This window comes from Myotis nattereri (assembly GCF_964212035.1).
Source record: "Myotis nattereri genome assembly, chromosome: 3".
Classification (NCBI taxonomy): domain Eukaryota; kingdom Metazoa; phylum Chordata; class Mammalia; order Chiroptera; family Vespertilionidae; genus Myotis; species Myotis nattereri.
This window is the reverse complement of record NC_138077.1, coordinates 203,952,718-203,966,627: the sequence shown is the minus strand read 5'-3', so window position 1 is coordinate 203,966,627 and position 13,910 is coordinate 203,952,718. Positions and strand designations below refer to the sequence as shown.

The 13,910-nt window shown below is 53.2% G+C and overlaps 1 protein-coding gene across 2 annotated transcripts in view; it reads right to left on the bottom strand.

Annotated features, from left to right (window-relative positions):
• The window catches only part of ECE1 (endothelin converting enzyme 1), a gene marked incomplete at its 5' end in the record, with an annotated part of 99,132 nt that overhangs the window by 35,368 nt on the left and 49,854 nt on the right, over positions 1 to 13,910 (bottom strand). For both annotated transcript variants that reach the window (XM_081086924.1, XM_081086923.1), the window contains 2 exons: positions 3,361 to 3,573; positions 9,421 to 9,562. In XM_081086924.1, the coding sequence (XP_080943050.1) occupies positions 3,361 to 3,573; positions 9,421 to 9,562 (355 nt within the window). The remainder of the gene's footprint in view (positions 1 to 3,360; positions 3,574 to 9,420; positions 9,563 to 13,910) is intronic.

Sequence of the window (13,910 nt, the reverse complement as noted above, 5' to 3'; positions counted from 1 at the left end):
CGCAGTCCGGTGCTTCCATAAGAAATGACAGAAGCAATAATCACTCTTCAAACCCCAATGAACCCTTAGGACATCTCTCCTAATCCTCTGAGCTAGTCCCCACTTTCTTTTTTTTTTTTAATATATTTTATTGATTTTTTACAGAGAGGATGGGAGAGAGATAGAGAGTCAGAAACATCGATGAGAGAGAAACATCGATCAGCTGCCTCCAGCACATCTCCCACTGGGGATATGCCCGCAACCCAGGTACATGCCCCTGACCGGAGTCGAACCTGGGACCCTTCAGTCCGCAGGCCGATGCTCCATCCACTGAGCCAAACCGGTTTCGGCCAGTCCCCACTTTCTAGGTGGAGAGCTGGGGCCCCGAGGGCGGAGCAGCCGCTCTGCAGTCGCCCGCTTGCTAGGCAGAAGTCTGGGCAGGAAGTCACTGCCACACCCGCAGGTGAGCGACCTCCTTGATGCCCGGCTCTGTGCTAAGCACGCTGACCCTCACATGCAAGTCAAACCTCACAGGAACTCTGTGTGTTCGGTGGCATTGTCACCCCCTTTTTACAGGCCATGAAACGGAGCTGGAGAGAAGCTGGTTCATCTGTTCGCATGCCAGGGCTGCCTGACCTCCAAACCCTGCAGTGTGGCCTCCTGATACCACCAGACCCTGGACCGGGGTCAGGGGCTTGAACGCATGGCTCTGGCTGTTCCGTGCCCAGCTCAGTGCAGCCCCCCCACCCCCATACCTGACCTTCAGGGACAGGGTGGATGTAAGGCCAGAGCCCAGGGCTGCAGGCCACTCCTCATGGGCCCTGCCACCTGGGGGTGGACTTAGGCACAGACCCAAGCTCCTCCTGATAAGAACCAGCCCCAGAACAGCAGGGTCGGGATCACAGGCACCGTACACTGTACACAGGGGCCAGTTCTGGGCCTAACTGGGAAGTTAAAAGGCCTGCCCATCTGCCTTTCTTCCCCTGTCCCCTCTCGGGGCTAACGGCTCCCCGGGGCTGGAACCCCCTCTCCATCCTGACTGGCAGTGTGTCCTTGGTAAAGTTACCTAAGACTTCTAAGCCTGTTTCCTCATCTATAAAATGGGAACCACAGTGCCTACATCCCAGGGCAGCTGTGTGGACAAGGGGTGGGAGGTAGTATAAAGAGATTGGTCCAGTGCATAGCACGTAGCAGACACTGAGTAAATGTCGGTCTCTTTCCCTCTTTCCTTCACTCCCTCAACGCTCTGAGCTGTCTGCCTGCAGGCTTTCTCCAAGGCACGAAGGAAGCCACAACTGTCCCTTGTACCTGAAGGAGGTGGTGTGGACAGGGGAAAAGACACATGATCGGAAGTCAGGCAAGTCCCAGCTCTGCCACCTACCAACCTATCTTGAGGATCTGTTTCTTTATCCATCAAGCGCTTCCTAGCTTCTACCCTGCATGATCAAATGGATGATATCTACAAAAAGACCTCTGTAAACTCTAAAGTGCTGTGCAAAGGTCAAGGGTGGAAAACAGTAACACCGTCATAAACAGAGCCACCACAATATGCCAGGCCAATTCAAACAAAGCACTTTATATGTATTTTCCCATTTGATTTTTATAACCTAAAGGAGGCATAGTTCCCATTGTACGGATGAGAGATGAAGCCCAGAGAGGTTATGTAATTGACCCAAGATCGCACAGTAAGAGGACGAGGCAGCATTTGAACCCAGAGGTCCTAGCCCATCTTGTGCTCTTACCTGGACGATTCGCCCTCTTTGGTTGCTAGTGCTTGCCCAGCTCCCGGCTTTAAGTGCTGGGAAAGGGCATTCCTGAGCTAGTCTGGCTACCACAGACAAATTTGCCTTTTAAGCTCCTGCTTCTGAAGTGAAAGCCTGTGTCCCTTTCAGTGGCACTTGGGTAGCATAAAGTGGGCAGGGGCTTTGCTGTCCTGACACACAGAGCGGCAAACCCTGTTCCACTCCTCAGGGGTACAAGCAGGAGGCTGTGTTACCAAGGGGGCTGCCTAGGGGCCCTGCCCAGGAGCTGCTGGGGGCCTAGAAGGGATGGTGGGTGGGTTTCACCCAGCAGTAGCAGCGGCCCTTTGGGAGGGAAAGAAAGGAAAGGTCTCCTTTCATCTAAAAGACACAATTGCCGCCCTGGCCAGGTAGCTCAGTTGGTTAGAGCATTGTCCCAAAAGGCCAAGGTTGCAGGTTCAATCCCCGGTCAGGGCACATAGAATAATCAACCACTAAATGCATAAATAAGTGGGACAACAAATTCATGTTTCTCTCTCTCTCAAATCAATTAAAATATTTAGAAAATAATTTTAAATGAAAAGACACAGTTGCCTGAAATTCATAACTGTAAAATTAGAATCTTTTGTTATCTTTCAGAAAACTTTCCCACCGGAAGGTTTCTGGCCCTTTGAGATGTGTCCCCTTTTAAGGCACCTTCTTCTATTTTACCTACTTTTAAAATTTTTATTGTATTCTACCTACTTTTGAGTATCTTGAGGGTTGGTTGTTTTGTTTTTAAACTTAATATGTATTTGTCGAATTAAGTTCTCTTATCCATGGATTAACTGACTGGCTTTTGATGATCTAACCTCTCCCACCATGTGGGGCCCCAGGATGGGGTCAGCGAGAGAGGAAGATGGCCAAGATATCGGTTGCTAAGGGGTTCAAGCCAGGACCTCTATATGTGACAGCACAGAGCAACGTGATTTCACGCAGAGGACGACCCAACAGGCAGATGTTAATTCAACACACATGATCGAGGGATACAGTTGCAAACAAGACAGACATGGGCTTCTAATCTGAGCATAAAACCATCAGCTAGAGGTGCTGAAAGCCTCACAGGGAGCAAAGAGAAGAACTTCAGTTAGAGGCTTATCCATTTTCAGGAGGCCAAGGAAGACTGCTGCCTTCAGTGAGTAACTCTCAGATAAACTGTTAGGACTTTTATCTGCTCACAGCCTTAAAATCTAACCTCGTGTGCTCAGCCTGGATTCCTTTCACTCACAACTTGCAAAAAAGCAGTCAAAACTAGTCAACAACTAAGTTGCGGCTGGAAGTCACAAAAGCAAAGACCACGCTGCTAGTTTCTGTGCACCTACTATGTGCACACATGCCACGCTAACACTCTACATGTGTGCTCTCTAGTTCTCCAGACTCTGCAGTTTGGGTATTATTAGTCCTGCTTTACAGATGAAGAAACTGAGGCTCAGGTAAGTAACGTAGGCACACAGTGATGAGACAGGTATTCTAGCCCACTTTCACATACTCCAAGGCCTGTCTTCCCCTCCAGCCAAGCTCCTCCGCTGACTGGCCTGGCCAGGTAGGTCCTGCTGACGGCCCTCCTGCAGCCCATTCATTGGTCCCCCTGCAGGGTGCTTACCGAGGAGGTGCTTGATGATGGCTTGGTTGTGTTCCCAGAGGTGGCTGAATGTCCCCCAGCGCGAGTGGCCATCAGGCACGGGGTTGGTTTTGATCCAGCCGCCGCAGGCATAGGTGAAGAAGTCCTGGCAGGGGTCCACCCTGGGGTCCATGGAATTCAAGATGGAGCTGGTCACTGAGACGCAGCCCTGGCTGAGGCACACCGAGGGCGTTCCTGGCAGGAGACAAGGACAGGAGGCTAGTGCAGGGCGGGCAGGGAGGAGGCTACAGGAGTACCGTGCAGTGACCAGGGGCCCTGGTGCGCCATGCCCCACCCTGGTCCTGATCACACAGATGAGGTGTTGCATGGTCCCTAGACCCCTCCAGAGAAATTATCTCAGTAGGTTCTCTATTTCTTGGCTTATAAAATAAGACTTCTGTTTAGCTGCCTAAAATTCTTTCTATAGCTTAAAAGTAGCCGGAAACAAATCCTTCCCTCTACAAATATTCATTGATTTTTTAAAAATATATATATTTTATTGATTTTACAGAGAAGGGAGAGGGATAGAGAATCGAACCTGGGACCCTTCAGTCTGCAGGCCGACGTTCTATCCACTGAGCCAAAGCGGTCAGGGCTCATTGACTTTTTATTGTTCCCTGGTGTTCAACAAATTCATTCACTCATTCAATGTTCAACAAGATAATTACTGAGTATCTTTCAGGTTCTTGCTGAGTGCAGTGTGTGTGTGTGTGTGTGTGTGTGTGTGTGATATGAAAGGTGTAACCCTTTCCTTCAAGAGCTAATAAGTTTGTTGGGGATACACATCATAAAGGAAAAGTCAAAAGACAACAGTAGGAGAAACATGTCATTCATTCTACAAACATAAGCTGAGCGTATTTAGTATGTGCCACACGGTGGTACAGACTCTATGGTGCCAGGACTCAGGAAGAAGAAAGACTTTCAAGAATAGAAGGAACTATAAAAAAATCATCCCCACTGAACACGAGGCAGGAGGGTGACCTCATCAAATCCTCAAAAGAACCAAAACCAAAACAACCCTGAGATCATTTTGCTTACGGCCATTTTCGCAGAGGAAACTGAGGCACAGAGAGGCTCAGCACCCTGCTTAGTGGCCAACGGGATCTGAAGCCCACCCTCTCTGTCTGCTCTGGGCCTAGAAGGGAGCTCTCCTGGTGAGGACCCCCCTGGGGCAGCCCAACCTGTCAGGTGTGGCCTAAGGAGGGACAGCAGTTGGTGCAGATGGGCAGTGGGCAGGGCTGCAAATCCTACCAGTGCCCCCCAAACACAATGAGCAGAGAAGTCAGCTTCCTCTGAGCAGGTTTTCACAAACTCGGGCAGAGGTGCGAGGGCTGTCCAAAGGCCAAAGGCAAGAGGAGGGGGCAGGGGCCTCAAGTTCGATCAGCGGGCTCTAGCGAAGGAACCGAAGTGTGGGCGGCCTCAGCTGTGGCCCAGCCCGAGGTAGCGAGATGAACCTGACTGCGGGAGCCAGAGGCCGGAGCTCCAGGCTGGTGACTAAGAACGGGCTCAGCGGAATCGTCTGTTGACACAGCTGTGCCGGCGACAAGAGGGACTGTTTCCTGAACACAGCTCCGCACCGGGTACTTCACGCACATTCATGATCTCATGGAGGCCTCAGGACAAGCCTCAGACACAGGCGTCACGGCCCGATTAAAGATGAGGAAACCGAGGCTCTGAGTGAGAGAGGGGGACAAGGTCACGCAGCTGGCGGGCAGAGCAAGACTGAACCCAGCCCGTCCTGCTGCAGCAACTCTATGGCCGGGGGTTCCCGCTTTCCCTCGCTGCCTCTGCGCCAGGAACACCGGGGGCTACTACGGCCTCTAGTGAGTTCATCTCCCCCCTATTCAGGGAGGAGTGAGGCAGGGCAGGCACTGTGAGCACTCAGACCCGGGTTCAATTCCCAGCTTCTGCTTCTGGCTGTGGGCCTTGCACATGTGACCTCATCTCTCAGAGCCTCAGTTTCTCCATCTAGAAATGAGGGAGAACAGCAGGACCAAGTGCACAGAGATGATGAAACGACCTCACGGCCAGGCACGGGGGCTCAGCTTGCTAGTCTTAGGGTCCCAGGCTCCCAGGCCAATCTTTAGAGTAGAAAAGAACACCCCGGCTGGCTGGGGCAGAGCTCACCTCTCTCAGAAACAGAATGCCAGCTGGGGTTGAGGGGCCGGTAGGCAATTAACATCTGATGAAAACGCAAAGGCCTTCGGGTTGAGCAAGGGCTCGGAGGAGCTGCGCAACAGCACAAAAATCAGGGAGACTTTATTTTGTGTGTGTGTGTGTGAGAGTATGTGTGTGTGTGTGTGTGTGTGAGTGTGTGTGTGTTGAGATGCCTATACAACAATTAAAAATCATTGAGCCACTAGGCATGAAAACATAGGAGGAAACAGTAGGGATCGCTCTAGATTGATCATCGTAAGCAAAGTTGCATGCCCCACTCCCCACCAGGGAAGGCGCCGGAATCTTTACAGGAGGTGGAGGTGGGCAAGAGAATTTCCGTGTAGTTTGAAAAAGCCTATTCACTATTATGATATAACTTCATATTTGGAAAAGGAAAATAATACTTATTGTTTTTGTACAACAAACTACAGGAAGTAAAGCCTGACAAAATCTTGGCTGCTGGGAATACCCGGAAGACAGTGTGAGAGGGTGATCCTCAGAGAGCAAGATCCATCTGTGTGTGTGTGTGAGTGTGTGTGAGAATGTGTGTGTGTGTGTGAGAATGTGTGTGTGTGTGAGTGTGTGTGTGAGAGTATGTGTGTGTGTGTGTGTGTGTGTGAGAGTGTGTGTGTGTGAGAGTGTGTGTGTGTGAGTGTGTGTGTGTGTGTGAGAGTATGTGTGTGTGTGTGTGAGTGTGTGTGTGTGAGTGTGTGTGTGTGAGTGTGTGTGTGAGAGAGTGTGTGTGTGAGTGTGTGTGTGTGTGAGTGTGTGTGTGTGAGTGTGTGTGAGTGTGAGAGTATGTGTGTGAGTGTGTGTGTGTGAGTGTGTGTGTGTGAGTATGTGTGTGAGTGTGTGTGTGTGAGTGTGTGTGAGAGTGTGTGTGTGAGAGTATGTGTGTGAGTGTGTGTATGTGTGAGAGTGTGTGTGTGTGTGTGTGTGAGTGTGTGTGTGTATGTGTGTGTGTGTGAGTGTGTGTGTGTGTATTGTGTGAGTGTGAGTGTTGTGTGAGAGTGTGTGTGTGTGTGTGAGAGTGTGTGTGTGAGTGTGTGAGGGGGGGGAGGGAGATTTGTAGGACTTGGGTTTAAAACAAAGTAAGAAAACAGCACCCGGGAATAGCCTGAGTTAATCACTAAGCACTTTAAGCACCTACTCCGCTAGGCACAGGGCAAGGTCCCTCGGTGGTGCTTAAGCAATAAGCTTTGATTATTTAACCATTTGATGGTTTGTAGGTCCTTTACCAACCATTCCTAACCCAGAAGGTACTTAATGCACATTTGATTAATTAGTTTCCAGCCTCCCTCCCCACCTCATCTAATGTCAAGGTCAATACTCAAGGCTCCATCTCCTTGGGGAAACCTTCCCAGACCCTCATCCCTCTCTGGCTGCCTGGGTGCTGAGATCTGACCACGGACTAAGGGGTGTCCTGGCCATCTCCCTGTCTACCCCACCCATTGGAATGTGAGCGGGAGGGTAGGGCAGCATCTTATGTGCTTTTTTATACTTCCTTTGCTCAGCATTGTATATGGCACCTAACACTGTCCAATACATGCTTGTTGAATGAATGAATGAATGAATGAATGAGCGAGCTTTGTCCAGCACTTGGTCACCACCTGTGGAGGCAGAAAATATTTCTCCCCTTTAGGACGGGCATGATCACTCAAGAAAGCAGGGACAGGTCCCGGGCACTTGTCCGGACAGTGCCTGGCCTCCACACTGAGTTTGTTTTGCTGCTGCTGTTTGAAAAGCACCTGCACGTTTCTAGAAGGGAGGGTGCAGCAGGAAGGTGAATAAATATGTACTTAAGAGCCCAGACATAACGTATAGGTGGGTCTTTCAGAACCCTCAGAGCATTTGCTTTGTCTGGCCTTCTGTTTGCTCAGATGTGGCCGGTGCCAGCACCTGCTGCTGGGTAATGAGGTAATTAATATCCGGGGTGGCCACTGCTTTCCCAGGCCCGGGCAGCTAATGAAAACACATGGGTTGGCTCGGGGATCACCTGATCCTGTCCCAGCTCCACCCAGAGTTCCTTTCACCCAGGTCCAGGCTGGGAAAACCCTTCTACGTCCCTGAGAAGGCTGAGATCGAGGCAGAAACAGGATTCCTTCCCGTGGGCCCCTCTGTGGCCCCATCACAAGGAGCCACCCTTTGGGGGTCCCTTCTGGTTTCTGGTGGAGAAACATCCTGGGAACTCCTGGGCCAGTCTCAGGGCGACACTGGCTGCTGGAGCCTTGCCTGCTCCCCAGGCACAGGGCCAGGAGCTGGGCAGAGGAGGGTGGGCAGAGTCCACACCACCCGGCAGAAGGTTCTGAATGGAAACTGGTATTTAGGCAAGATAGTGCCTCGGGCAAGATGGCGCCTACAGGACAAGAGTGATTGGTAGAGAAAGGCTTTCCCAGCTTTTCCTCCTTCTTGCTCACTGTAGCCTTTATTTATTCAAATTGCAAATGGCTTGCACACCTACGGCAGTGCAGGGATTATGCTGAGTACATATGCTTAAGAGCGTGGAAATCTTGAATTAATTAATCAAATGTGGATTAGCACCTGGCGGATGAATGAATGAATGAATGAATGAACAGATGCTTGATACAGGAGGGATTAGGGGAGACTCAGATAAGTCCCGCCCTCTCTCCAGGCCCCCAAACTTTGTCCTCATCCCAGTCCAGCAGGGCCACCCAGGAGGGCCAGCAACTTCCCAGTGGACAAGGCTCAGTGAAGCCTGGGTGGCAGTTCCCAGATCCTGTGAAGGTTCACAATCTCTCCGATGGGATGAGTGACCAGGTGACCAAGTCTGTGGAGTTGGGCCCTCAGGTCAACCGAGGCTGTTCAGCAAGGTGGACAATCTGCCACCGGAAGGCTCGGCGCTGGGGCACAGGGAGTGAGAGGCTTTGAAATCAGCTGGACTCCCCACCCTCGTTTTCCACTTGGATCTGCCCTTTCCAGCTCCATAAATGCCTACTGAACACCGAGTCTGTGTGAGGCACTTGGCTAGATACTCTCGGCCACACACAGAGAACCAGCCCCAGGCCCCGGGCAGCAGGATGGGAAAGGCCCCGATCATATCGCTACACAAGATAGGACAGAGAAATGCGATTACAGAGGTACACACAGGTCAGCTGGGTCACGGGAGGACAGCTTTTCTGTGAGTCCTCACACTGATGCACCCAGATTACAAAGGGAGGCAGAGCCTGGGCTCTGGGGCCCCAGGGCCTGTGGTTGAATTCCACTTCCCCGTCCCTCCTGTAGTAACCTCGGGCAAGTCGCTAAGTCTCGCTGCCTCAGCTTCCTCACGCGGAAAATGGGGCCAAAAGCAACCACACCTCATCGGGTTGCTGTCAGGAGGAAATGAGACTACATTTATAAAGATGATGTGCGGTACTTGGTCCATGAAAAGTATTAAGTAAACGGAAGTCATTATGGCTGTTTTGTTGGAACCAAGGATGGTGGACAGTGCCAGCCTGTGTGAATTACCAGGCCACACATCCTAACGACAACAGCACCCACCGCTAAGGTTAAGGAGTCCTGGTAGGCACCAGGTACGCGTACACGTTATCTCTGACCCTCAAAGCCACCCCCAAACTGGGCACCATTTCCCCTACTAAAGTAGAGAAGACACAAACGCTAGGAGATTAAGTGACTTGTCCAAGGTGATCATACAGCTGTAAGCTGCTGGGCCAGGATTTAGGCTCATGACCTTCTGACACCGAAACCTTCACACCACCCATACCGCCCACCCTCCGGGTCCCAGGTCATCTCAGTAACCAGAGTCCGCCGGACTTGGCTCTCTCTGGGGCCTTGGAGGCCAGTCCCAGGGGAGCCCCTTGCCCAAGTGGACAGAGCTGAGGGGAGGAATGAGTCAAGCCCACAATGAAACACAGAGGCACCTACTTGTCCGGTACTGGACGCCCAGCACCGCCACACAGGCCACCAGTCCTGCTGCCAGAAGTGCCACCAGCACCACCAGCCGCTTCTCCACCTGGGTCCGCTCGGCCCAGCATCTCTGGCCACTCCGGGGGCTGTGGAAGTTCACCTGCAGGGAAGGAGGCAGGAGGGGTGGGGAGGACATGAGCCCAGGGCCCCCCCTCCCCAAGAGGAAGGGGCTCCGGGGCAGGCCCAGGCCCCGGGGAGACATCGGGGTGGCCCTCCTGCCTCAGGGGTGGTCCGGTTCCCACGGCCTGGGTCCTAATCCAGGAAAGAAACCGCCACCCTGCTCGGCAGCTCAGATTTGCTCCTAAACTTCTGAGAGTCAAGTAGCTCAACCCAGCTGGGCTTGTGTTTTTTTGTGTCACCCGATATGGGCAGGAGGAAAAAAAAACCCAGCTTTCCCCTGTTTTTCCAGTAAGGAGCTCGAAAAAGAACAGGATGTTTGGACTTGCAGGCATCCAGTGAGTGTCCAGCTTGGCTCTCCCGAAGCCCCAGCATCGTTTGGCTGGGACGATACGCCACAAGGAGGGCAGCACCACGGCTCACACTTCCCAGGAGCGTGGGCGCCCTTATTTAGCTCATTAACTCCCCACAACCCCACAAGCGCCATCAGTTCTCTTTTCACAAATGAGGATGTGACAGTCCCGAGGGGGAAGACCCTGCTCTCATCACACGGCCGAATGGGCGGCCCTGGAACTGACACCAAGTGTGTTGATTCTGGAGCCACCAGCGGGTCAGAGATTTGAGTTTTGGGACGATGTCAGGAGAGATGCAATGGAGAAAGAGCTCTCTCCAGGCAGGTCCTCAAAGGGAGGAAAAATGTCCCCCGCCTCACAGTTTAAACAGGAAGGGAGGCACAATGAGAGGAAGTGGAGGGTGTGGCGGGGCCCTTGGGGCTCCCCTCTGTTCAAGGGCCACCATGCAGGAGGGGTCCCCTGGAGGCGGGGCTTGATTCAGTGACCTTATGGCTGTGTGCCAGCAGCTGAGTGCCAACCCAGGGCCGGGCTGGAACTACTGGAAGGAAGACAGACTCCCTGGTGTTCAGGGGCTCACAGCCCAGAAGAGAGGCAGATAAAGACACAGACTGGGGTGGGCAGGGAAGGCTTCCTGGAGGTGGGGGCTGCCTGGGTGGGGTCTTGAAGGATAAGTAGAAGCTGGTCAGGTGAGTGGGGAAGGGAACTGGGGGGGTGGCAAGGCTGAGATCCTAAGGGGCACTACGCTGGTTTAAAGAATGCAGGCTGGAGTGACATGATTGGATCCGCCCTTTGGAAAGGCCCAGGTGAAGGGAACAAGACTTGGTGGCAGGGACACCCACAGCCGGCCACGGGGTGGGGAGGCAAAGGAGTCGCCGGGGGAGATGGGGAGACCCAGACTCTGACCTGCAAGTGCCCCACCAACAGGCAGGGCACCCAAGGGCCCCACACTGGCACTGGGGGAATCTAAGGCTGGCCACGTGGGAAAGGAAGGGCACTGGGTGGGCTTGTGGTCATCGGGTTATTTTCTGGCCAGGAAATGACGAGGAATTGCCGCACCAGAGAAAGGGGAACACAGGAACTTCTCGTGAAAGGAAAGCTGGTTTCTGAAAAACCAGAAAAGGAACTTGGGGCCCAGTCACATTTTCCACGGAGATCCAGGAGGCTCAGAAACCGAAGCAGATGCACCAGTGGGGGAGGGGTGCCGCCCTCTAGAATCCTTTCAGAACCTTTTTTAAAGGTGAGAGATGATGATTCTGACCATGGTGCTACCAGGAAGTTAACACTGGGCTGGGAGGGCCTGGCGCGCAGACAGAGCCCGGGATGATGCTAACACGTCCGTCCGTGGCACGGGAAGGTTTAGGAAGTGCCTCTGCCCAGGCATCAATTTTCTCGCACAGTTTACCTCGTATTCAAAGGGGTCCCAATGGATACGAAGCAGGCGCTGACACCGACTCTCAGTCGTCCTGCTGTGCTGCCCCCGGGCTTGTGCCACATTCTGCCTCCTATTTGAGGCCTCTCAGTGCCCCACGATCACGGCTTAGCTCGTGGGGGAGGCGTGCAAAGAGGCGGGGAGCCCTGTGCCTGGTGCGGGCTCTAAAAAGCTGGGGAGCACAGGCATCAGGCTGGGGGAGCAGGAAACCTGCCCTTACGTGGACAGAGCAAGACTGCGGGACAGGCCGGGAATCTGAGGAGGTGCAAGGCGAGGAGAAATGAAAGGAACAGAGGGAAGGAGGAAAGGAAAAAAGAGTAGTAAGATGGCTAATATTTGAGTGCTTTCTGTGTGCCCGGCATTGTGTTAATTCCACTGTGTTGCTGGGTGGTGCTATTCTTCCTTCACAACATCCCTAAGAGTAGGTACTAGTATTAGGCTAGAAGAAACACGGGAAGTGGCGAGGGTGGAGGAGAGAGTCGGCGAGAAAGGCCGCCTCTTTCCAGAACCCGCAGCCTCTGCCGAGGGCTGTGCTGCCCCAGGAGCAAAGTCGAGCCTCGCCTCGCAGTTTAATGACAAGCATACAGACAGTGTTTACTGAAAAATTCAATTAGAATTCAGTCAGAATTAAATTAGAAATTCATCGTGCCAGGCAGAAATGGCAAACGGAATTTGAAAATAGAGTTTTTAACTTCTGTAACGGTTTTTGCTTGACTTGCACAGCCTGGCTGAGGGCCTCTTGGTTTCTGGACAAGCCCCAATCCCATCTCTGAGGACAGAAGGAACCCAGAGGCATCCCCTGGGCAGAAGTCACCTGGAGGCACTGGGCCCCGGGGCTGAGCCCTCTCCAGGAGGGGCTGTCCAATTCCTGGGTGTAAATCTGAGCTGCTGGCCAGTCCCTTCTCCTCGCTGAGACCCGGGGTCTTGCCCCGCCTCCCGCAGAGGACCTGGCAAGACAGTTCACAGCCAGGGGAGCACGCGCTCTCTCAGGCTCCTTTGGGAAAGGAGGGCATGTCAATCACCAGTCTGCGGCGACTGGCAGGGTAGGAGTGTTAGTGGCGGGCAGCCCACTCCACCTGTCGGCCCCGGTGCAGGGCTGATGCTTAGAAGATGGAGCTGAGAATTGCTGTAAATGCTCGGGTCCTTGGTGGGCTTCATATCCCACTTATTGTCGTGTGAGGCAGAGAGAGAATGAGACATAAAGAAAAGGAGGCCCTCAAAAGAGAGAGGTAAAGAGGGAGACGGAAGGAGAGAGACAGGCAGAGCCAGAGAAACAGAATGGGAGTGAGAGAAACAGCGAGCCATGCAGTCTGGGTTCCCAGGGTTTCCACAGCCAAGGGAACAAAGCCCTAATGAGGGATAAATATTCGGTTACAGAAGTGAGTGCCTGGCTCACCGGGGCTTACAGCAAGAACGAGTTCTGCAGGCAGTTCTGCGGGCAAGGACAGGCCACCACTGCCCGGGGCCCAGGAGACAAGCCAGCAGCAGGAGTGGGCAGGCGGGCAAAGCCCGCTTTTCAGACAAAGCAGGGGGTCAGGAGAGACGGCAGTGGCTGAACACCACCAAGCCCCCCAGCGACCTGGGCTTCGTGAGCAGAAAAGAGGAGTCGGTCTGGCCCAGGGTTTGGCAGGGAGCCCACCCCCTGCAGCCCAAGAGCTTGGCCACCCCATGAGGGCTGGCAGGGCGGCCAGGCTGCCTGCCTCGGAGTCAGCCTTTCAGAGCAGACAGACCATGACAGCTTGGCCCTGTGTGGCACTCTGCCTCCGTGAGGGTGTTAGGTTGGGGAGGTTTCTTCTAGAAGTTTCCATATGGCAGGCTTCTGGCTGAAGACACTGAGGCCGGTCCGGAGCAAAACTGTAAGTCCTCTGGTCCTCCCCATCTCTGAGCCCCACCCAGCCCCCGGCTCCCATGCCTGACTCTTTCAGTGACTGATAACAGCTTAAAGGAGCACCTGTTGCAAGAGACAGACCTTGCATCTTAGACAGAAATCGAAGTCTGGTGTCCAGAGAAGCACCCCCAGTTCCCTTTGCTTCCCAGAAGGAATGCCAGGATGCCAATGGAGCAAGAGAAAAGGTTGCCCTGGACTTTATCGAGACCCCACGGGCGTCACTGGGCAGCCTCTGGGTCTTAGTCTCCTATCTTTAAAATGAGTACGCTGACCCGGCCCACATGGCTCAGTGGCTGAGCACCAACCTATGAACCAGGAGGTCACGGTCGATTCCCGGTCAGGGCACAGGCTCGGTTTGCGGGCTCGATCCCCAGTGTGGGGGGTGTGCAGGAGGCGGCCAATCAATGATTCTCTCTCATCACTGATGTTTCTAGATCTCCCTCTCCTTTACTCTCTGAAATAAATAAAAATATTTTTTTACATGAGTACACTGGAGGAGGTCCCAGGTCTGACCATCTCAGATTCTAGAACTGTAAGGCCAAGAGTGTGAGTCTCTAACAGGTGGACGGAGTTGAAAGAACCTCCTGATGAGCAGAGAGGTCTCTCAAAGCACTAAGTGGGACTGTCCCTGAAATCACCCTTGAAAGATAGACCTGTATGT